The sequence below is a fragment of the Spermophilus citellus genome (genome assembly GCF_964194105.1).
Source record: "Spermophilus citellus genome assembly, chromosome: 17".
In the NCBI taxonomy this organism is placed as follows: domain Eukaryota; kingdom Metazoa; phylum Chordata; class Mammalia; order Rodentia; family Sciuridae; genus Spermophilus; species Spermophilus citellus.
This window is the reverse complement of record NC_138199.1, coordinates 54,898,738-54,921,714: the sequence shown is the minus strand read 5'-3', so window position 1 is coordinate 54,921,714 and position 22,977 is coordinate 54,898,738. Positions and strand designations below refer to the sequence as shown.

General features: G+C 41.6%; 1 protein-coding gene across 1 annotated transcript in view; it reads left to right on the top strand.

The window, feature by feature from the left end:
• Positions 1-255: 255 nt before the first annotated feature.
• Positions 256-22,977, top strand: part of LOC308636351 (leucine-rich repeat-containing protein 37A3-like) — a gene marked incomplete at both ends in the record, with an annotated part of 34,835 nt that continues 12,113 nt past the window's right edge. Inside the window, 8 exons of the mRNA XM_081271766.1 lie at positions 256-578; positions 2,163-2,294; positions 6,085-6,264; positions 6,996-7,133; positions 12,188-12,294; positions 14,731-14,869; positions 21,374-21,445; positions 22,166-22,240. Coding sequence (XP_081127892.1) covers positions 256-578; positions 2,163-2,294; positions 6,085-6,264; positions 6,996-7,133; positions 12,188-12,294; positions 14,731-14,869; positions 21,374-21,445; positions 22,166-22,240 — 1,166 coding nt within the window. The remainder of the gene's footprint in view (positions 579-2,162; positions 2,295-6,084; positions 6,265-6,995; positions 7,134-12,187; positions 12,295-14,730; positions 14,870-21,373; positions 21,446-22,165; positions 22,241-22,977) is intronic.

Here is a 22,977-nt window from a genome sequence, read left to right as displayed (position 1 = left end):
CCCACATAGCCTCAATTCCCTCAAGTGAAAAATGGGGCTAACATCTGTACTCACCGGTTAGGGCTGTTGTAATGAATAACTGACAAGTGGACAAAGTTTTTAGGGCCCTGTCCACTACTTGTCTAGTAAATAGCAGAAACAAGGTCCGCGATCATCGTCATTACCTTAAGGAGTTCTGTCGGGCGTGGGCCAGTGGCGGCTCTTTGCACCGGGAAGTCCAGCAGAACCAATCCAAACAAGCACAAAGATGTTTCCATGAGCCAGGGAACAACCTGGGCGCACAGGAAGATCCAGGACCTGGGCGTGCACCGCCCCAAGCTCCGGCGGCTTCCCACACCTGCCGGGCCTCCGGAGAACCTGGTTGAGTCTGTACCAGCCCTGGGCGGTCGGTGGAGTGGCTGCCTCGCCCCACGATCTCGGCCATCGGAGAGCGGCGTGATTCGGGATGACTTTAAGCAAGTGAGTGTCCCCGAAGCAGAGAAAAGTGGGTGCACTGCGTCGGAAGGAGCAGACGTGGGCGCAGCAGGCGCAGCGCAGTCAGAGCGGGGAATTGGTGTTAAGTCCAATGCGTCTCGCGGGTATGTGGCAGCCTCAGTAACAGGGGACCGCGCGTTTGGAAGCGGTTGCAGTCCAGGTTGGGTTCCCAACGCGGCGCCCGCAGGAACGAATAGGGAACTGATTTTTCCGTGAGAAAATTCGATATGGAGGTAACCTCTCGTGGCCAGGAACGCATTGTGGAGGAATTAGAGCATGGCATTCGGCCTTGGAGGCACTGGCTACCCGGCTCGCAGCCTGGGAACCCACAAGCGTTGAGCTGGGCTGGGGCTTCTTTCCGGTGCCCAGGACCAAGTGGCCATCAGAGGGATACAGTCCCCTGGCGCGCGGGCTCTGGGCAGTCCAGGAGCTGGTTTTGTCCCTTCTGCAGCTTTTGAAAGCATCTTGCTCAGAGCCTGGGATTTTGAAAAAATTGGTTTGCAGATCCAGGCGTACATCCACAAGACAGATTGAGAGTCCGCTCTGTAGCCGGAGCGCTAACACGTCTTTAAGAATTAGCATAATAATTAACGCAGAAAACTAGTCTTGGAAGTGTAAATTAGTTTTATAGACTGTGAAGAAATCGTTTGCGGGTTTTTGTTTTTCCCCAAAGCATACTTTGTTTATATTTCTCAAAACTCTAGAACAATCTTTAAACACGGACAAGGAAGTCATCTTGTGAAAATGCAAAAAAACCGCGTTCGTGAGGTGACATTTTACAAACATTAGAAAGAAGCACACGTTGAACACAGGATGTGGGGAATGAGGGAAGGAAGGCAGCGGTTGCATTTACTCAAGTTCCTGGCTAACTTTCATTCACACATTCCCCCAACATTTATCGCGTCAGATGCCAACTAATCCTTTTATAAACAATTGGAATCAGGCACAAAAATCTGCAGGAGAACGGCACAAAGGGCCTCTTTAGCACTACATCCTCAGCTTATTTCTTTATTTTAAAGCTTTGGGACAGGGTCTCCCTAAGTTGCTAAGGCTAGCCTCAAATTTGTGATCCTCCTGCCTCAGCCTCCTGACTCGCTGGGATTACAAGCATGTGCAACAGAGATAGACTCCTTCTTCCGTGGTTCGATTCTCAGCACCACATAAATGTGAAATAAAGATACTGTGTCCACCTAAAACCTAAAGAAATAAATATTTTAAAAAAAAAAGAATGGTTACTAACATCTAGACAATCAATCTCTGACAGGGTATGTAGTCCAAGAAAAATGGGAAACAGAGAGAACACTTTTACTTTGTATAAGAATTGCCATTTTGTGTTGTCAAACATGCTATGCTAAGCAACTGATGATGGGTACAGAGGCAGGGCCTTCCCATGGAAGGAGCATTTCTTTCTTTTTTTTTTTTTTTTTTTAAGAGAGAATGAGAGAGAGGGGGGGACAGAGAGAGAATTTTAATATTTATTTATTTATTTTTTCTTAGTTCTCGGCGGACACTACATCTTTGTTTGTATGTGGTGCTGAGGATTGAACCTGGGCCGCTCGCATGCCAGGCGAGCGTGCCGCTTGAGCCACATCCCCAGCCCCTGAAGCATTTCTTATATGGCATGGAGTCTCAGCAAAATGGAGTCTGTTGGTCATTGCCCATAATAGTATTTTCCTTGTACATTTTAGAACTGTTGCCTACTTATTCTTCCAGCCCCTGATGCCCAAGACAGAGACCTATGATTCATGGTCAACTCTTCTGACTCCAGAGACTCTGCCCCCACCTGAAACCCTCCCTGACCCCTTGAATGAGATTCTGGTGTATAGTGTGGTCTTTGGACTTTGTGTGGACTCTACAAGTGTCCTTTCAATGGGTAACTGTAAAATCATAGATATTGAAGTTATAAGCTGTTACTCCCACTTTAAGAATGTTGAAACTAAACTGCTGGGTGTTTAAAACCAAACACTTGGAAACCAAAGTCAAGGAAGTAAAAGGACTGAGGAAAATGCAGCCAACATTTTGGGCCTTGCCCTTACTTTGGCCCTAAGCCAGAATCCAGAAAATGAAGGAACCCCTCTTTGGGCCCTGCAAGTCTCATGAGTCACCCAATCTGCTGATCAGGAGGACCCTGGAGAAAAAATAGAAAAACAATTGAAAAGATATCTTCCCCCCCAAAAAAGAAGGGACCATGGAAGCCAACCAGTGCACATTCTGCAAAGAAGACAGTCATTGGAGGTGGAAGTATCATTGATGCTTCCAAGAGAAATCACGTACGGTTAACAAGACACTGGCCCATCCTGGAAGATGGCACCACTGGTTAAAGGAGCCAAGAGACTTCTCACATGTCCCCAAGAGTAATCTCTGAGGAATCTCACTGACTCTTTTTTTTTTAATATTTTTTTTAGTTGTGGTTGGATATAGTAACTTTATTTTATTTATTTATTTTTATGTGGACCTGAGGATCAAACCCAGGGCCTCACACATGCTAGGTGAGCATTCTATTGCTGAGTCCACAACCCCAGCCCTCAGCTGACTCTTAAGGATAGATAGGAACAAGGTCAGTTTTGACCAACCTGGTCTTAAACACCTGACAGAAGAGTACAACCTGAGCACAGTCCTACATGGACATTTAAAAGGAAAAACAATGTTTTTTTTTTTTTTTAATGTAACTTAAGAGGTACACTTGTGTCAGTCCTACCAAAAGAAAGTGGTAATGACTATCTCCCAAATTAACAAGTGAATTACAACTCCAACAGAGAACAAGTAGAATGTAGCCTTTGAATTATCTCTTTAAAAAACTCCTATTCCTGTTGTTGGGCAGAATCACAGCCTCTGGGACAGAAGTCTCCTGTAAAACAATAAACCTTCTTTTTCCTTTTTCTCAAAACCGTGTCCTGGTTATTGAATTGGCTTTGGAGACAGGGACCAAGATTTTGGCAACATTACTCTTTTTTACTTCAGAGTTATTTTTCACCATGCAGATATCTTTAAAAGGAAGGGTTCTAGGGTGGGAGTGCCTAATAATGATCAGAAAGGACTGAGTCACAAGTTTGTCCTGAGTTAATTTGAGCCTGATTTCATAGACCTATAAATCTTCCTAAATTCCTACATTGATAAACTTGATCTGTTTTTCACTGATGTGATAATGAGTTACTCTCTTCATGGTTTTCAGAGACTGGCTGAAACACTAATTGCTTTTGTGACAATTATTTACAAGAAAAAAAGTCAATTCTTTACTGTCCTATCTATTGTTGTCTTAGCAAGATTCCTGCCCTATTATATGCCTGGTCAGTCACCTGCTGTTTGCCACTGTGAACCTCTGGACGGATCTGATGCTGAATACCCTTAATTGTTCATGCCCCACCTGATAGTCAACAATTTTGGGTTCCCCCAATTTTGCCCCCTTTCAGCAGGAAGCAGTTTGGAGATATTGTTGCCCATTTTTTCCATAGGAATGGAATGTAGAAATGGACAGTGAGGGGATGTAACAGTGGTCCACTTTATGCTTCGAATATAGCCCTTGCTGCTCTGCCACTATGACTTATTTTTTTGAATGGACATGTTTCTTTCTCCTCCTTTCTCCTTGCTCCTGCCTTATGTCTCCCCTTCTTTAATCTCAGGGGAAACAGGATTACCTTTCTTCCCCCAACCTAAGGCAGAGTTATCTGTCCTTGAGTACACACCCACCATGGGAACTAAGGAATTCATACTTTGGGGTGGCACCTGAAGATCTCAGAAATGATTATCTATCTCCCAAATTCACAAGTGAATTACAACTCCAACAGAGAACAATTAGAATGTAGCCTTTGAATCATCTCTTTAAAAACCCCCTGTTCCTGCTGTTGGGCAGAATCACAGCCTCTGGGACAGAAGTCTCCTGTAAAACAATAAACCTTCTTTTTCCTTTTTCTTAAAACCATGTCCTGGTTATTGAATTGGCATTGGAGACAGGGACCGAGATTTTGGCAACATTACTCTTTTTTACTTCACAGTTATTTTTCACCATGCAGATATCTTTAAAAGTTCTGATGCATATTTAAACATTTAGACTTTCCTATTGAAAGGAAAGGGAGAAAGCGGGAAATGGGCGAGCAAATAATGAAACACGGAGACCAGGCAGAGATACACATGAGAGAGTTTATTTGTCAGAGCTGACAAATAAAAGCAACATCCCTTCATAGTAGAGACAGGCAACACAAGCTTGAGTTCTGGGAATTTTTTTTTTTAATATTTTGTCTCTAGTTGTAGTTAGACCCAATGTCTTTATTTTATTTTTATGTGGTGCTGAGGAGCCAGCCCAGCCCCCTGCATGGGCTATGCAAGCCCTCTACCACTGAATCATACCCCAGCTCCAAGTTCTGGGACTTTTATGAGAGAGGCTCAGGCATTAGAGCCAGGTGGGTCCGAATGTGGGTGATTAAGGGTGAGGTTGGTTTGAGGGAGTGATAATATTCCCTTGGGCAGGAAAATGGGGGCTGTTACTTAGGATGGCCACCCAGATGCTAAGCAAGGACCTTACACCTATTAAAGGTGTTTCTTTTCCTTTCTCTTCCTCCTCCTCCTCCTTCTTCTTCTGACTGAAGGTTGCTTGAACCTCATTCTCTGTGGTAGCGAGCTGGGATTACAGGTGTGCATTACCACACCCAACTCCATTGTAGATGTATCTGTGCTGTCAAAGTGTCATGAATCATAAAATGAATATGGTGACAAAACACACAATCAAAAGGTATCTTTGTTTTTCTTTGTGGTGGGAATCAAATCTAGGGCTTAGCACATATTAGGCGAGTATTACCAAAAGCTTGCTTCTTGTCCCTGATGCCCATGCAATAACAAGGACAAGGTTTTGAGTAAAAGGAAAAAGAAGTCTTATTGCTTTGCTAGCAAAGGAGAAACACAGCGAACTCCTGTCCCAGGGCCTGTGATTCTGCCCATCCAGGCAGTTTTTAAAGAGGTGACCCAAAGGCTACAGTCCATGTGTTCTCTGTTGGAGGTGTAATTCACTTGTTGATTTGGGAAACAGTCATTTCTGAGGACTTCTGGTTCCATCCCTAAGTCTGAATTACATTGGTCCAGTGGCATGTGTGTATGTACAGATAATTCTGCCTAGAATGGGGAAGAAAGATAATCCTGTTTGCCCATGGGGTTAGGGAGGATCTAGAGAGGAACAGAAAGAAACGTGTCCATTTAAAAAAATAAGTTAGAGTGTCAGAGCAGCAAGGGCTATATTCACAGTATAAAGTGGATCACTGTTATATTTTTTTCTTCATTTTTTGGAGACAGTTTTATTCACTTTTATTTGAAATGTTTCTGAATACTTTTATTGCAACTTGATTCTTTCACTCTCTATCAGAAACCAATTTTGGTGATCAGTATAAGAAGCACGTTCAACTTGCATTTTTCCTCAAGTTACTGTTCTCATATACGTCATGTAACCATGCCATTTATTATGAAGTTTAAAAAAAAAGAGATTTTAATGAGTCTGGGGATGTAGCAAGAGCAGAGTCCCTGGGTTCCATTCCCAGCCGCCCAGAATAGAAGGAGGAAATGGAGGAGGAGGAGGAGGAAGAGTTGTTAAAGTGTTTTGCTTTTTTGTATTTCCATCATCTCTAGATATCTGTGGCTCCTCAAGGCGTCAGCCTTCATCTTGGTACTTAGCATTGCCCTAGTTGTATTCAGAAGTGTGTCCCTTCCAGTAGCATTCGGCAGCTTCAAGCCAGAGCATGCACACCTGCCGATGAAACTTCTTCCTGAGGAGCACCTCCGGAAATTGTTTTCCTATGATGGAATCTGGTGAGCCATTGAGTGTTCTCTCTCAACTCTCACCCTCCTGCTCTCTCTTCCTTGCCTCTCATGTGGGCAGAGCCCCGCTATGCCCAGTGTACAGACAGCTCCCTGCCTTCCTGAACCTCTGCTGATCTGCTAAAGTGATTCCTAGTTGTAGGAGCCAGGAGAGAGCCTGGTCTACAGAGCACAATCTCTGTTCTCTGTAGCACTCAGCAAAATCCCTTAATACTTGGAGGACCCAATGGGCCAAGACTAAAGGGAGACATTTTGTTCCTATTGCTCTGCCTTCCCTCCTCATGGGACTGGGACATTGCTGAGGTTCCTGTGGCTCTCAGGATGAAAGAGGCCAGGTGAGGGGGAAAATTCAAGAGAGGAGAAGCCAGATGCTGAGGTTCATGCCTGTAATACCAGTGACTTGGGAGGTTGAGGCATGAGGATTGCAAGCCCAGCCTGGGATGGATGGGGATATATATATATATATATATATATATATATATATATATATAGAGAGAGAGAGAGAGAGAGAGAGAGAGAGAGAGAGAGATCAATGTCAATATCATGAGAGAGAGGAGAGAATCTTCAATCCTCCCTTCCCTCCCTACCTGTGTCTCTGCTGGAGGATTCCAGGAGATCTCAAGGGTGTGGTAAAGGAGATCCTTAGGGAGAAAGACACACTGAATTGGACCTCAGGTTCCCTCCCACCCAACCCAAGTTTACAGCCCTCTTGCTTCCTCTAGGTTGTTTCCTAAAAAGGAGTGCAAATGTGAAACCACCCGACAGCAAGGAGGTTATAACTTTCAGAATTCCTATAATCAAAGCGAGCTTCCAGCGGTGAAGGCAAGGAGACAAGCTGAATTTGAACACTTTCAGAGGAGGTAATGTGGGCGGGTGCGGATCGTGGATCTGGGGAGAATTGGAGTGGATCCTAAGAGAAAAAGAGGATTTCCTTCTCTTGGCAGGAGCTATGAGAAGGGAATTGAGGACATGGTCCTTAAGAGAAGTTTTATAGAACATGCATAAAATATTTCATAACAGAAGAAGAAAAAGGAATGGAGGTATTTTTTCTTTTTTTTTTTTGAATGGAGGTATTTTGAAACTAGTTGTTAGGGTGATGGTGGGAGAGCCTCCATGCACCCAGGCATCTCAGCGGGTCGCTCTGTACTCATCACCAAGTTGCACTATTTTATTCATTTGTATATTGGGAACATACAGTTCACCTCCATTTGTGCAAGGGGGCATGACACTTTTTTTTTTAATTACAAGAGGTGCAAACATTCAGCGGGTGTATCAACCAAGACTCTTAGTTGAAAAGGGAAGAAATTGATTCTCTGGCTGATATCAAGAGGGAATTGGTGGAAAGGATTCTGGGGTTTCACCAAATCTCTAGATGGTAAAATGGGTAGGCTGGAAGCTGGACAAGAGCCAAGGGGACACTAAAGGTCTGGTCAGGCCCCAGAGCCATCTGGTGCCTATGTTGTCGTTAACTCTGCAATATACTGTCCCCAGGTCATTGCCTTAGTGTTCTGTTGACTGAGCCAAAGTCATGAATCAAAAGTAAGAGAAGGACCCAGCCAAATCCCTCTGTGTTTGATTTTTGGAGCGAGCCACTATCCCCAAATCACATGCAAGTAGAGGAGTCCCTGGGAGAGAGATTCAGGCACCAGTAGGAAGGGAGTGTTGAAAAACACATAGCCAATGGGATACGCAGGTGATTCTGCCATGGATTTGAACCTGGCACATCTGACTATGTGCAAAGCAATGGGGCTGGGTGGGGCATGGGAGGCAGGCCAGCTGCACTCAGGTCCTATAGCCTCCACCTTCTGCTAGCGACCTTGGCCAATCTGCTTAGCCTTCTCTGTAACACAATAATGGTACTTAGCTCTCAGGGTCATCCTAAGGATCTAAGGAGTTGATAAATGGAAAGGGCTTAAAACTGTATCTGCTTTGTAATATGATTGAACACCTTCATCATGATCATTCTGTTCTCTGTGAGATTATAGGACAGTGAGGAGATATGAAAAGGGCTGAAGATACAGCTTAGTGGTGGGGCACGCACCTCACATATGTAAGGCCTGAGTTCTATTATCAGTACTGCAAAATAAACAAATAAACAAATAATAACAATCTAAGTATAGAGATGGCCATACATTGGTGTGACAAGTTCTCACCTTGAGACCATATGTCTGATTGTCTCCCAGTTTCTCTCTGGCACTGATTCATGACATTTCTGTACACAGAGACTCCAGACCTTAGACAGTGGCTGACACAAAGAAATACTCTGTAAACATGCACAAAATGAGAGAACGGTGTAAGGGGAGGCACAGGGGACATGCTCCTAGCCAGCTTCTGCCTCCACCCTGGGAACTGTTGGTTGTCACCAGGAGGGAATATCCCAGGTGGGGAAGGAAAGAAAAGAGAAAGGTGTTTGAAGAGTCCCAGGGGGGTGAGATGGGGAGAGCCAGGGAAAGGTTAAGGGTCCTGGGTGGAGTGCTAGGGTGGAGGGAGCTGGGCAGAGGAATTATCAGAAGAGACTGATTCCAAGCAGGGAAGGCTATGGAGCTGGAGAAGTTCCTGGGCATGTCCGAATCTTCCCCTCCTCCCCCTGTGGAAATGCCCAGTGCTCTTGAGATTATACTAGACAATATAGGAATGAACAAAAGCCAACAGAGCCCAATAATAATGGTTGACGTGGATGGTGGTGAAGACAGGTATGCATCAAGCAAAGCCTAAGTGGTCAACAGAGGGACAGAAATAAGGCTGTAGGAGACATATCTGTGACAGAGGAGAAATAGACACTGCTTAATACATTTAAATATACCGAGAGACTTATACTATTGGCTCAGACTTCCAAGGTCAAGTATCAATGACGTACAGAAAGCTTTTAAGCAAACGAGGAAGTATAAGTTTGGCAAAGAAAATGTAGCAATTGGCAAAAAACAAGCTATGGCTTATTCATGATTAATGTGAACATAGTTTCAATAATATACACAGTGAATATTATTCTATACCAAAATCATGATGCAATTATTATGTGAGGAAAGAAAGTAAAAATTAGCTGGGCAGAGAGATGCTCAGTTCAGCTCCTCCATGATGTTCCTCGCATCTTTCTTTCTTTTCTTTTTTGGTTCTGGGGATTGAATTCAGGGGCACTCGGCCACTGAGACACATCCCCAACCCTATTTTGTATTTTAATTTAGAAACAGGGTCTCACTGAGTGGCTTAGGGCCTTGCTTTTGCTGAGGCTGGCTTTGAACTCAGGATCCTCCTACCTCAGCCTCCTGAGCCGCTGGGATTACAGATGTGTGCCACCACACTCAACTCCTCACATCTTTCTTATTTAACTCTTGAAATACAGTGAATGCCTGCTTTGAGCAAGGTGTGAGTTAGGTATAGAGATAAATCTAATGCAGACCCTGCACTCAAAGAGCTTATGATAGTAAGTGCACCCTAACCCATAATCAAGTGTCTATTCACATTAACACTCCCTGTGTGCCCCTATAGCGACAGAGTGACGGAACCCAGTGTTGAATTGTGAGTGAATGTGAACAGTCAGTGGTCCATGGAATGTATTTAACAAGTTGGGTGGAAGCTCAAGAGTTCAACTCAAAGCTCAGTGTTATCATAGTAGTTAGAGGGAGTGACATGGAAGATCTTGGGAGGGAGAATGGATTCCATATCTGATAATTGAGAAAAGAATATTCGAGAACAAGTTTCAGTCAAAGCCCAGCTTTCTCTTTGTTATTGAAAAGAGGGCTTAGTGTTCTCATTATTGGCATCTGGGCCTGGGTCTGGGTTCCCATTCTTCCAGGAAAGGGGCTTCGTGTATTTCTGTGTCTCCAGTTTAGCACAGGCCTGGCAGACAGGATGCTATTAAATAATGTGGGACTCTGGGCAGAACTCTTAAGTGTGGTTCACTTCCAGCACAGAGGAGCAATTCTGAGGACAAAAGTTTCAGGTAGTAAAAGGAATTTGGTAAATCTAGATGCATTGGTAGGGAACAGAGCTCTATTAGTTTAAAAAAAGCAAGATGTAAGAAGATTTCACAGTATACCATTATTTGTGCTTTTAAAAGTCTAAAGGATATTCGTGAGTGTGAGTGTTATTTATTGAGGGTGTTGTTAAATGGCCTCCAAGCAGGGCCACCCTGATTTGGAGTGTTTGCCAGGTTCCCTGGTGGAAAAATACCCATATCATAGCTGATTTTAAGTTACCAGTATGATGTTACTGGATGTGGAGTTGGAAAGAGACATCTAGTAGGTCACAATTCTAAAATATCTCCACTGTACAGAAAGAGGTTCAAGATCAGAGTTAATAATAAAATACTTAAGAAGTGATGAGCTTTGAGTATTTGTTACCATGTTCTCATTACACTGTATTCATTTTTATTTATTTATTTATTTTGGCACCCAGGATTGAACCCAGGGGCCCTTAACCACTGAACCACATCCTCAGTCCTTTTTGAGAGAGAGAGAGAGAGAGAGAGAGAGAGAGAGAGAGAGAGAGAGATAATTTTTTAATATTTATTTTTCAGTTCTCGGTGGATACAACATCTTTGTTTGTATGTGGTGCTGAGGATCGAACCCGGGCCGCAACACATGCCAGGCGAGCACGCTACCGCTTGAGCCACATTCCCCAGCCACTGCTTTTACCATTTTAAAATTTCAATTTGAAAAGTATTTCATTATTTTATTTATTTATTTTTGGGGGGGTACCGGGGATTGAACTCAGGGGCACTCAACAACTGAGCCACATCCCTAGCCCTTTTTTGGATTTTATTTAGAGACAGGGTCTCACTGAGTTGTTTAGGACCTTGCTAAATTGCTGAGGCTGGCTTTGAACCTGCGATCCTCCTGCCTCAGTCTCCTGAGCCACTGGGATTACAAGGTTCATTATTTTTTATTTATTTTTTATTTTTATTTTTTTATTTTTTTAAAGAGAGAGTGAGAGAGGAGAGGGAGAGAGAAAGAGAGAGAGAGAGAGAGAGAGAGAGAGAGAGAGAGAGAGAGAGAGAATTTTTAATATTTATTTTTTAGTTCTTGGCGGACACAACATCTTTGTTGGTATGTGGTGCTGAGGATCGAACCAGGGCCACACGCATGGCAGGCGAGCGCACTACCGCTTGAGCCACATCCCCAGCCCCTTCATTATTTTTTAAATACACATTTCTTGATTGATATGGTAGTGAAGCATGTTTCACATGTTTATTGTCATTTGCCTATTTATGCCCTTTTTCATTTAAAAATTTTATCCTTTTTTTATTTGCATGCATATTCACTGGAATGGTCTAATTTTTCCCAAGGTAATTTAAGTGATATGCTTAGTTAACTGGATCCCTCAAAGTTACATTTTAACCACAGTTTTGTCCCTCAAAGACTCATTCTTCCTGGATTGGTATGCTTTTGCCATTGACTGAAGGATATCAACAACTATAGCAAACCATAAAAATAGTTACTGGGTTTGCTCTACAAATATTGAGATAACAACCACTCACAATCAAGTTTCTTGTGATATAGCTAATTTTTTAGTTTAATACTGGATAAAGATTCCTTCCCTTCCAGAATGGATCTGCATCTCCCTGTTGATAATAAGGACAGTGTACTGTCAATCACTTTATACCTGGCTACCAGGAAGTTCAGATATGACCTTGGTTTGAGCTACTGCAGGAGAGTTGACCCCCATCATCTGATAATTTCATTTTTTTGTTATGATTTTTAATATTTATGTGCTTTGTTGTATACTGCCCCAGTACCTTTGTGGAATAGAGCTTGAGGTGAGGAGTGAAAATAAAGATATGGGGGAGGGTGACAGGAACAATCTACTTTTGATTTCTCAACATGGGAAGGGCAAAGCTGTGTGTGCAGGGACCACTTTGAGGACCAACCACAGGACCAGCATCAGGGCAGCTGCTCATGTTTGCATTCTCCTGCAGAGAAGGGCTGCCACGCCCACCACCCCTGCTGGCCCAGCCCAACATCCCCTTTGGGTACCCAGTGCACGGAGTAGAGGTGATGCCCCTGCACACGATTCTCATCCCAGGTAGGTATACCAGCATCCTAGAGGCTGCAGACATTATTCTTACTCTCCTTAGGGAAAAAGGAGGGAGAAGAAGGAGTCACTCATTGAGTGCCAGTTGTATACACAGCACAACTCAAGAAGCTTGGTGTGATGTCATTTAATGTTAACCTCCCTGGTTCCACAACTGGCAATCTCCCTTAGTGGCTGTGATCTTCCTGGGGAACAAAGAAAATATAGAAGAGGACAGAGAGCTGTGTGTCTCTAAGAATCTTAGGGCAAAGTTGACTCTTGGGAGTATTTTAGCATGAAGGGCAAAGGCAACACATAAGCCGGTCTCCAGGGAGGGCATTTTGAAAAGCTTATTTCTGCTGGTTAGAACTTCCTCCATGGTAGATTTTTACACATCCCTCTAGTTCAGCATCACATCCCTTTTCAAAGCCAAGTGCAATGTTACCAGAAGAGACAAGAAGCATGAGCCTGCATGTGCACATGTCTTCCCCCAGTGCAGAGATGGTGGATTCAGTGGGCTGGGCTGATGGACTCTTTTGCTCTGGGATCTTGAGGCAAACAGCCCCACCATGAACTCTTCAAGTATATGCTGGGTGGCAATGACAGCTGGGATGGGGCATGTCTCCTGGAGCCAGATGAGCCCTCTTTAGGTCCTGTATCAATGAGCAAGAGCCAAATTACCTAAAGTCACAAGTCAAACAGGGAACAATGAGTAAGTGCCAGAGGCAGGTACGAGAGCTGGGGCTGAGCCTCCCAGATGGGACAAAGGGAAGGGAGTAGCAGGGCTGAGCCTCAGCCCCTCCTCCAGGTGAGCTGGCTCCCTTCATTTCTGTTCCTGCCCTCATGCTTTTCAAACGCTCTACAGCTGAAATACAACCCCGGCCCTGAAATAAACTCTATCTATATTGCCAATTCTCTAGATGGTAAGTAAGCTTACTTGGGCCACATAAAGAAGGTGTGTCTGAATTACAATTAAACATATTACAAAAATAGAGATTTTAAAGTAAATACATTTGGAGTGAATTGATAATGGATTTGAATAGTTTTTTTTTTGTTGTTGTTGTTGTTATTGTTGTTTTTTGTTTTTTTGGTGCTAGGGATTGAACCCAAGGTCTCCCATATACTGAACAAGTGCTTTAACTCTGAGTTGCAACCCCAGCCCTTTTTATTTTATTTTGAGTCAGGGTCTCATCAAGTTGCCCAGGCTGGACTTGAACTTCAGATCTTCCTGCCTTAATCTCCCAAGTAGATGGGATTTCAAGTGTGTGCCACCATCCCCAGCTTTTGAATAGCTATTTAAAAACGCTTTTCTATTTGGGATGATACTTTTTATTATGGTAAAATATGTACAACACAAACTATCATTTTGACCATTTTTTGAGAAGATAACCTTTTTTTTTTTTTGGTGCTGAGGATTGAACCCAGGGCCTAGTGCATGCAAGGCAAGCACTCTACCAACTGAGCTATATCCCCAGCTCCAGAAGATAACTTTTTAAAATATATCTTTATTTTATTTATTTTTTATATGGTGCTAAGGATTGAACCCAGTGCCTCACACATGAGAGGCAAGCACTCTACCACTGAGCTACAACCCTGACCCTCATTTTGACCATTTTAAAGCATATAGTTCAGTGGCATTGAGTATATTCACACTGTTATACAACCATCACCCATCTCTAGAACTTCTTCACAATTCCCAACTGAAACTTTTTATTTTATTTTTATTTTCCACAGTGCTGGGGATGCAATTCAAGGCCTTGCACATGCTCTGTAAGCACTCTACCACTGAGCCACACCTCCAGCCCTCCAATTGGTACTTTTTTTTTTTTTTTTTTTTTTTGGTACTAGAGATTGAACCTAGGGACGCTCAACCACTAAGCCACATCCTCAACCCATTTTTCATATTCTATTTAGGGACAGACTTTTGCTGAGTTGTTTAGGGCCTTGATAAGTTGCTGACTTGATAAGTTGCTGACGCTGACTTTGAACTCAGGATCCTCCTTTCTCAGGCTCCGGAGCCTCTGGGATTACAGGCATGCACCATCGTACCCAGCTACAATTGGTACTATATACCCATTTAACAACAACTCCTCATTCCCCAGCCTCTGGCAATTCCCATTCTCCTTTCTATCTCTGTGAATTTTACGAATCCAGATCCCTTGTCTAAGGATGTCTCCATTGCTGCCTTCCCTTCAGTACCAGGAAGGAGCTGAGTGAATTCCCAGCATCCAAAGCTGAGGAAGGGCCCTGGAGGCCTTAGAACCACTTGGGTTTGTGAAAGACTGTGGCACCATCTGACAGCTTTGGAGAGAAGAGGTTTGTCAGCCAACACTCTGGAAAGCTGGTGACACTTAGAGTCTCTCAAGCATGTGTAGTTAGGGGAGAGCATCAGGGATCCTTGGCATCCTCTCAGATGGCGCTTTTTGTCCTTTTCCCTGTGTTCTCCAGGTCTCCAGTTTGAAAGTCCAGATGCCCCAGTCTATGAGGTAAGATTCCCCTTCCCAGCATTGCACTGGGCATCCTGCCATTACTGCCCTTATCCAGATGAAATAGCCCGTGAGCCCAAGGTGGGCCATGAGGAGGATGGGTGTAGAAGCATGATCTTCTCAGCCTTGGGGGTGGCTGGAGTTGTGGGGAGAATTCCCAAGGTCACACAAAGCATTGGGCCACCACAGAGGCTGCTATTTCTGCTGCAGAGAAAGCTGCTAGCTTGTGTGGCCTCTGGCTTGTGTGGCCTCTGTTGGGGTCAGAGCTGGCAGGACAACAGTGCTCAGTGTCCTTCTTTCCCTACTGAATGCTCCAAGTTGAGATCTTTTGAAGGGATATCTTATTGGTGGGATGTACCCTGGGTGAAAGGTAACTTTAGTTTTCCTACCTCTGCATGCCAGATAGAGGCTGGAATGGTGATGAGTGAGCTAATTCTGTCCTCCGTGGGTCTTCTCTGGTTCCCCCACCCCTTGAGCACATCCCCAACCTTGTTACTGTCACTTTCTTGTTGCACTGTTTTTTGTTGTTGTTGTTGTTGTTGTTGTTGTTTTGGTGCTGGGGATTGAACCTAGGGCCTGTGTATGCAAGGCAAGCACTCTACCAACTGAGCTGTATCCCCAGCCCCTTTTGTTTTGTTTTATTTTTACATTTTTTGCTTGCAGTGCTGGGGATGGAATCCAGTGTTCTACCCATGAGCTATGCCCCAGTTCCTTCTGCTACCTTCTTTATGGTCCTTATCTGTAGCTGAGTAACTGTGTGTGGCTCTGTGCTGGTTGATGTCTTCCTCACTGGAATACCATGTTCATTCTCAGAGAGTATCTGTTGATTAAATCATGTTTTAAGCAGGAGTGACAATCCAGTTGATTTTTTTTTTTTTTTGTACTAGGGATTGAACCCAGGGGCTCTCAAATGCTGAGCTTTATTTAGAGATAGGATCTTGCTGAGTTGCTTAAGGCCTTGCTAAGTTGCTGAGGCTGGCTTTGAACTCAGGATCCTCCTGTCTCAGCCTCCCAAGCTGCTGGGATTACAGTTTATTCTTTGTGTGTGTGTGTGTGCGCGCTCGCGTGTGTGTGTGCGCGTGTGTGTGTGTGTGTGTGTGGTGCTGGGGATTGAACCCAGGTCCTTGTGCATGCAAAGCAAGTACTCTACCAACTGAGCTATATCCCCAGCACCTACAATTGATTTTTTACTTGTTATTTTTAATTATACATGACAGTAGAGTATATTTTGACATATTTATACAAACATGGAGTACATCTTATTCTAATTAGGATCCTAGAATTGTGGTTGTAAATGATATTCACTGTGGTATATTCATATATGTACCTAAGAATATTATGTCAGATTCATTCCGCTGTCTTTTCTATTCCTGTCCCCCCTCACTTTTTTTCATTCCCCTTTGTCTAATCCAATGAACTTCTATTTCCCCCCCACACACCTTGTTGTATGTCCACAGATCAGAGAGAACATTCAACCTTTGGTTTGAGGGATCGGCTTATTTCACTTAGCATAATAGTCTCCATATCCATCCATTTACTGGAAAAAAAAGTCATAAAGTCATTCTTTTTTATGACTGAGTAATATCCCATTGTGTATATATACCACATTTTCTTTATCCATTCATCTGTTGAGGGGCTCCTAGGTTGGTTCCATAGCTTAGCTCTTATGAATTGAGTTGCTGTCAACATTGATGTGGCTATGTCACTGCAGTATGCTGACTTTAAATCCTTTGGGTATTTTCATAAAGATACCTGACTATCGGGCTGGGGATGTGGCTCAGCGGTAGCGCGCTCGCCTGGCATGCTTACGGCCCGGGTTCGATCCTCAGCACCACATACAAACAAAGATGTTGTGCCCGCCGAAAACTAAAAAAAAAATAAAGATTAAAAAATGATCTCTCTCTCTCTCTCTCACTCTCTCTTTAAAAAAAAAAAAATTCTCTCTCCCTCTCTCTTTAAAAAAAAAAAAAAAAAGATACCTGACTATCACTGGGTGTGATGACACACAATTGTAATCCCAGCAATTCAGGAGGCAGAAACAGGAGGATCGCAAGTTCAAGACTAGCCTCAGCAATTTAATAATGCCCTAATCAACTTAGTGAGACTCTGTCTCAAAATAAAATATAAAAAGGGCTGGGGATGTGGCTCAGTGGTAAAGAGACTCTGGGTTCCATCCCCAGCACCAAAACCAAACAAACCTACTTGATTATTGCAGAAGACAAGAGCAGAGAGTAGCGTGGAGGGTGGCAGTGGGGGTGGAGAGAAGAGGTGTACAGCTAGCTGCATGTCTAGGAGAGTTGGCAGGGCTTGCCCACGATGGGCTGTAGGTGAGAGGAGAAGAAGAGAACAAGAAAAACTTCCTTTGGGGGGCTTGAGCAGGTGAGTGGATGAAATGCCATTCATCAGGCAGGGAGAAAGGGGGTGAGTGGGCAATGGGTATCTATCCAGTTGTTTCTATCAGTATCAAAACTATCAGTAATTCGGTGTCTAAGACACTGAGTTGGAGTTGCTTGGGAAATTTCCTAACAGGACCACCAACCAGGCAGCTAAAGACATAAGCTGGTTTTGAAACCATTCATAAATAATTGTTTCTTTAAAGTAATAAGAATGGATGAAATCCTTTAGCAGGAAAGTATAAAGTGAGAAGGGAAAAGGGTCTCCAACCAAGTCACTCCCGGTCTGAGTGAGCATAATAAAGGATGAGCCTAATAAAGGTTGCGTAAACAAAGGTGTCATAAATAAAGGGCGGGGCGGGGCGGAGCGGGGCCACGGGGTTGCCCAGGCGCGAGTGTCAAGGGGCTGCCATAACGGTTAGGCCCGCACAGGCACGGCCCCATTGGCCTGGGGTACTTCATGGAGTATTAAGGTAATATGAAACCAAAATGAGTTTCCATTAGTATGATAGAAAGTACAACTCTGAATTAGTTCAAAGACATGTATTAATTAGAGGAGTAACTGTCTTTCAAATGATTGGAAAGGTATCTTTTTCTTCTAGTATTAAAACTGGGTTAGAAAAATAGAATAAAGGACTAGGGGTATAGCTCAGTGTTAAAGTGCTTGCTTAGCATGCACAAGGCCCTGGGTTCAATCCCCTGTACCACACACACACACACACACACACATGCACGTGTGAAAGAAAAACCAAATTAAGCCAGGAACATGAGAATATTCCCTTTAATTTTAAAAATTACATGCAGAAATTAATACTTGTAGCTCATAATCTTGAACTTGATAAAACTGTAAAAGGTCACATAATAATTATCCTACTGTCAGGAAAGACTATCTCAAAACCTGTCAAGATATAAAGTTGTATATTTTACTTATGAAAGTGAGACTCAAGAGAAAAGTGGGCAGGGTTAAAAACTCTAAAAAATTAAAATATAAGTCCAAAGGTTTAGAATTTAAACAAAAACTAGGTATTCGATATTATCAATTCTGGATTCTATTTATTCATACTAATAAGATAGCTAATATCTAATCAAGGCAATATTTTCCTTTTACTTTTCCTAGAGATTTATCCTGCAATAAAATACAATCTATCGAAAGACGTACATTTGAACCACTACCTTTTTTGCAATTTATGTAAGTTACAAGTATAACTTGATGATATTTGAAATTTTATAAACCCCCTTGCTACTCATTTGAAATTATGATTAAAAATTTATTAGTAAAAAGTTACTAAATTTATATAGCAAATCTTTTTAGTATCTAGCAAAGATAAGTATGAGAATTATTATACATAGATTGAAATGAGTCATTACAGAGCAAATTAGTGTGATTTTATACCCAGGTGACATTTTGGCATCTAGTGGCCAGACACCAGGGATGCTGCTAAACATCTACAATATACAGGACAAAACTCCACAACAAGAATTTTCCAGCCCAAAATGTCAATAGCATTGAAGTTGTGAAGCCCTGTTTTAGAGAAGTAAATATCACAAGTATTTTTTGAGCATTCACTGTTTTATAGCTAAGGCTCTGCATGTATAAACGCAGAAATATAAGTCATAAGTCAGGATCTTCCACAGCAAGATTTCTTTAGTGTGTGGAAAAAGTATTGAGGTTACATTTCATCATATATAAGTTAGAATCACTGCCAAATGATAAATGTTCTGAAAGAATATCTTTTTTCTTCTCCTTCTTCTTTGGCTTTCTTTTTTGTAGAAACCTTGGTTGCAATTTACTCACAGAACTGGGCTTTGGAACATTTCAGGCATGGCATGGACTGCAGTTTTTACACAAGTTGTAAGTGAAATAGAAGATACACGCATGTACAAAAAAAAACCCCAAAACTATGTGTTAAAAACGTTATACAGTTATTGGTTAGCTTGATGTAAGCCCTGTCTTATTCTGAGAAGTATGTCTTAAGATCCATTCATTCTTTTCAAATGAGGAAACTAAGGTACAGAGAAGCCAAGAGACTTGTAATTTATATAGGACATGCTCTGCTTTCCCTAGCACTGATCTCTGGCATAGATAATAGAAAGCATCATGCAAGCAACACCCAAATTAGCATTGCCATGGTAGTCTCAGTGATGATGCTCTGACATGTGAATTGTCCTTGAATTTCATTTTTGAGTTTAACTCTGATTCAATCTCACATTTAGAGTCCCTAACTGCTTAAATATATGCAACAGGGCTACAAAGAATGAAGTTTAGCATAAAGCCCTCCAGGGAGCACAGATGCAGGTGCTTTCTCAATGGAAAGCAGAAACGAATTGGCTCAGGGGACCTCTCTCCCCAATCACCCAGAGCATTATTTTTCTAAAAATACCTGCCTCTGAAGTCATGAATTGTATGTAGGCAGCAAGAGGTGTGAGAAAGATGATGTTTATGATATAGTGTAAAAAACATTTGTAAAGAAAATACATTGCTCTGACCTAATTACATATACTTTCTTTCCTGACTACCCTCAACAAGAAGTATGGGTTTTATTTCCTTTCAGCTCAAAAGGAAATTTTGTTTTTACTTATTTATTTGATTTGTTTTGTTTTTCGGTGCTGGGGATGGAACCCAGGGCCTTGGGCATTCTAGCCAAGCACTCTGGCACTGAGCAACATATACCCCTAACCCCTGAAAGGGATTTAAGACTCAAGGTGAAAGTTCTCCCCTCAACTCAATTTTGGAAAAAATTGTTCACCTGTCTCGTGGATCAGAAATCCAGGTTCACATGGTTCATTTTGGGTTCCATGAAGGGATGGTTATGGTATGCCTGGAGCTGGATTAACTTTTCCTTCAGATGCTCATTTATTGCAGCCACCTCCTCCCCCTCATCAATTTGCTGAAGCCTAACTTGGGGAAAGAATATGGAGAGTCTACTTTTCAAACAAAGCAGGGATGGGTGGTGGGTCAGAAAGACTCATAATGGAGGAGGCACCAACTTATCTCTAGTTTCTGTGTTCATCTGAACAGAAAAAGGCATTTGCTTCATGATGAGAACTCAGAGCCAACTGGCAATGGACATTAACACTCATATCATGCAATGCGAATGGAGCTCTGCCTCTCAGACCAATTCATAGTTGCTTTCATAGATTGGCACATTGAGCCAGACAAGGTGCACAGCTGTGGTCCCAGCCATTTAGGAGGCTAAGACAGGAGTTCAAGGCCAATCTGGGCAACATAGTAAGACCTGTCTCTTAAAAAAGGGGTCAGAAATGAGTTCAAATTCCAGCTTTGCTTCTTACTAGTTTGGTGAACCTGAAAAAAGATGTGCCAAGAGCTTATTAGTAAAGTACCACTGTTTAAATGGTAGTAATAATCATATCTCTTCCAGATGAAATCAAAAATGAAACATATTATATGGAAAACTAGTACTGGTTGATAATCCTAAATGTTAAGTTTACTTTTTTCCCCCTGACTTTAAAGTGCTTCTCCTTCATTCACCTACACAGGTCCAGATGGATGGCTTATTTTTTTAAATATTCTTTTAGTTACTTCATTGGTTCTAACAATACAAGCTCCATGAGTTTAGAAACTGAAGGACTCTACAAGGTAGAAAGGCAGGCTCTATTCAGATAGAGCATATTCACATGCTGACTTGTCTATGACACATCAATATTGTGCCAAGAACATAAGCACAAAGAACAAATAAGAGGGAAATCCAAGATTTATCCCTGTTATATATTCCACTACTGAGAATATCCATGAGGTAGGTGTGCCCTACTTCTAGGGTTTTTGACCTGAAAATTCTTTGCCATATTTTTTTCTTTGTGTTCACTTTTTTTCCCCTCCTTTTTTCTTTTTCTTTCTCTTTTCCACTTTATCTTCTAGAGAGCTGGATAATTCCCAAATAAAAAAGTGCCTTATAAAATTCTAAGGGTGATTTATATATAAAGACAAAATATTTTTTAAACATATAAGTTCTTTCTAAAAAAGTAGTCTCGGGCTGGGGATGTGGCTCAAGTGGTGGCGCGCTCGCCTGGCATGCGTGCGGGTTCGATCCTCAGCACCACATACCAACAAAGATGTTGTGTCCGCCGAGAACTAAAAAACAAATATTAAAAATTCTCTCTTTCTCTCTCTCTCCTCTCTCACTCTCTCTTTAAAAAAAAAAAGTAGTCTCATGCATGTTGAAAATATAATTTTAATTCCATTGCATGTTTCAGAATTCTCAGTCGTAATCCTCTGACAACTGTTGAAGATTCATATCTTTTTAAATTGCCAGCATTAAAATATCTGTAAGTATTACAACAATTTTAAACTCAAGATATGATTTCTGCTCTTCTTGTTTACTTCATCAAAGGGTTAAGTATTTTGTATTAATACTAGAAAGTCATAATTTTAATTTTAATTAGTTGCTGGAGAAAAATGTCATGGTAAAGAAGAGTTAAGGAAGGATATATCATGGGGCAAGACAGCCATCAGAAGAAGGCAGCCATATTAAAGAACACTTACAGATATGGAACATGTAAACACATGTAAGAATATATTATTTATCCCAGAAAGCAAAGAGGAATACATGTATATTATTTTTAAAAAAGAAAAAAAGAGGGGCTTGGGTTGTAGCTCAGTGGTAGAGCGCTTGCCTTGCATGCGTGAGGCACTGGGTTCAATCCTCGACACAACATAAAAATATATAAATTAAGATATTGTGTCCATCTATATCCAAAAAAAAAAGAAAGAAATGATGCAATATGAAAATAAGAAGTAAGATGATGATTTAAAAAAGATGTAAGTTCTATTTTTCAATGCCAAGATCATTATTTGATGGTGCAAATAGTAAACTTACGTATCTTCAATAAGAGCTTTATGGAATTATCTTCTATGCGAAATAAACTCTTAAGGCAGCTTGTTTTATGAGAAGCCAAAATAGAAGTTATCACATGTCCTTGAAATATTTTTTCAAGTATAGAATATTTATTGGGGTTCATCATGAATATCTTGGCTTTCTCTTTCAGAGACATGGGAACAACTCAAGTATCGCTTTCGACAATTGAGAATATCCTCCTGATGACTCTTGAATTGGAAAAACTGTAAGTTATTTTTTTTCTTAGATTTATTTTACTTGATTTTTTTAGGTCTCTTTTCATATCTTGAATTTAAAATTATTTTAATACATTATTTTCTTAACTTTATTGAGGTATAATTTTCATGTAATAAAATTCACACTGTAAGCGTACAGTTTGATGTATAGTAATGTAGTTACCACCACCTGATGATATAGAACATTTGTCATCCCCAAAATAGCCCCTTACATTGCTTTGCATTCATCCACTCCTCCTACACCAGCCCCTACAAACCACCAAATCTTTTATCTTTCCCTATAGTTTAAAATTTTCCAGAATGTCTTATAAATAAAATCATCTAGTAGTAGATTTTTAGCTTCTTTCACTTAGCATAATTCTTAGCATATCTATTATCAGAATAGAAGAGTTGCAGTTTCTCCATGTCTTCATCTAATCCTTGTTTCAAGTTATTCCTTGTTTCAAGGAATAATATTTTTTTAGCCTTTCTACTAGTAGGAATGTAGTGGTATCTCATTGTGGTTTTAATTTGCATTTCTTTAATAGCTGATGATATTTAATATCTATTTTTATGCACGTTTCTTCTCTTTATGCTTTTACATGTTCAAAGTGTCCAGATTTGGCCAATGTGATCTCTATTGTTGTTTAACCACACAATGTGAGTTAAACTAAGCTATTGTTTATGCCAGAATAATGTCTACCATTTACCACTCTCAAACGGAATTGAGATATGGACTCTAGTAGTT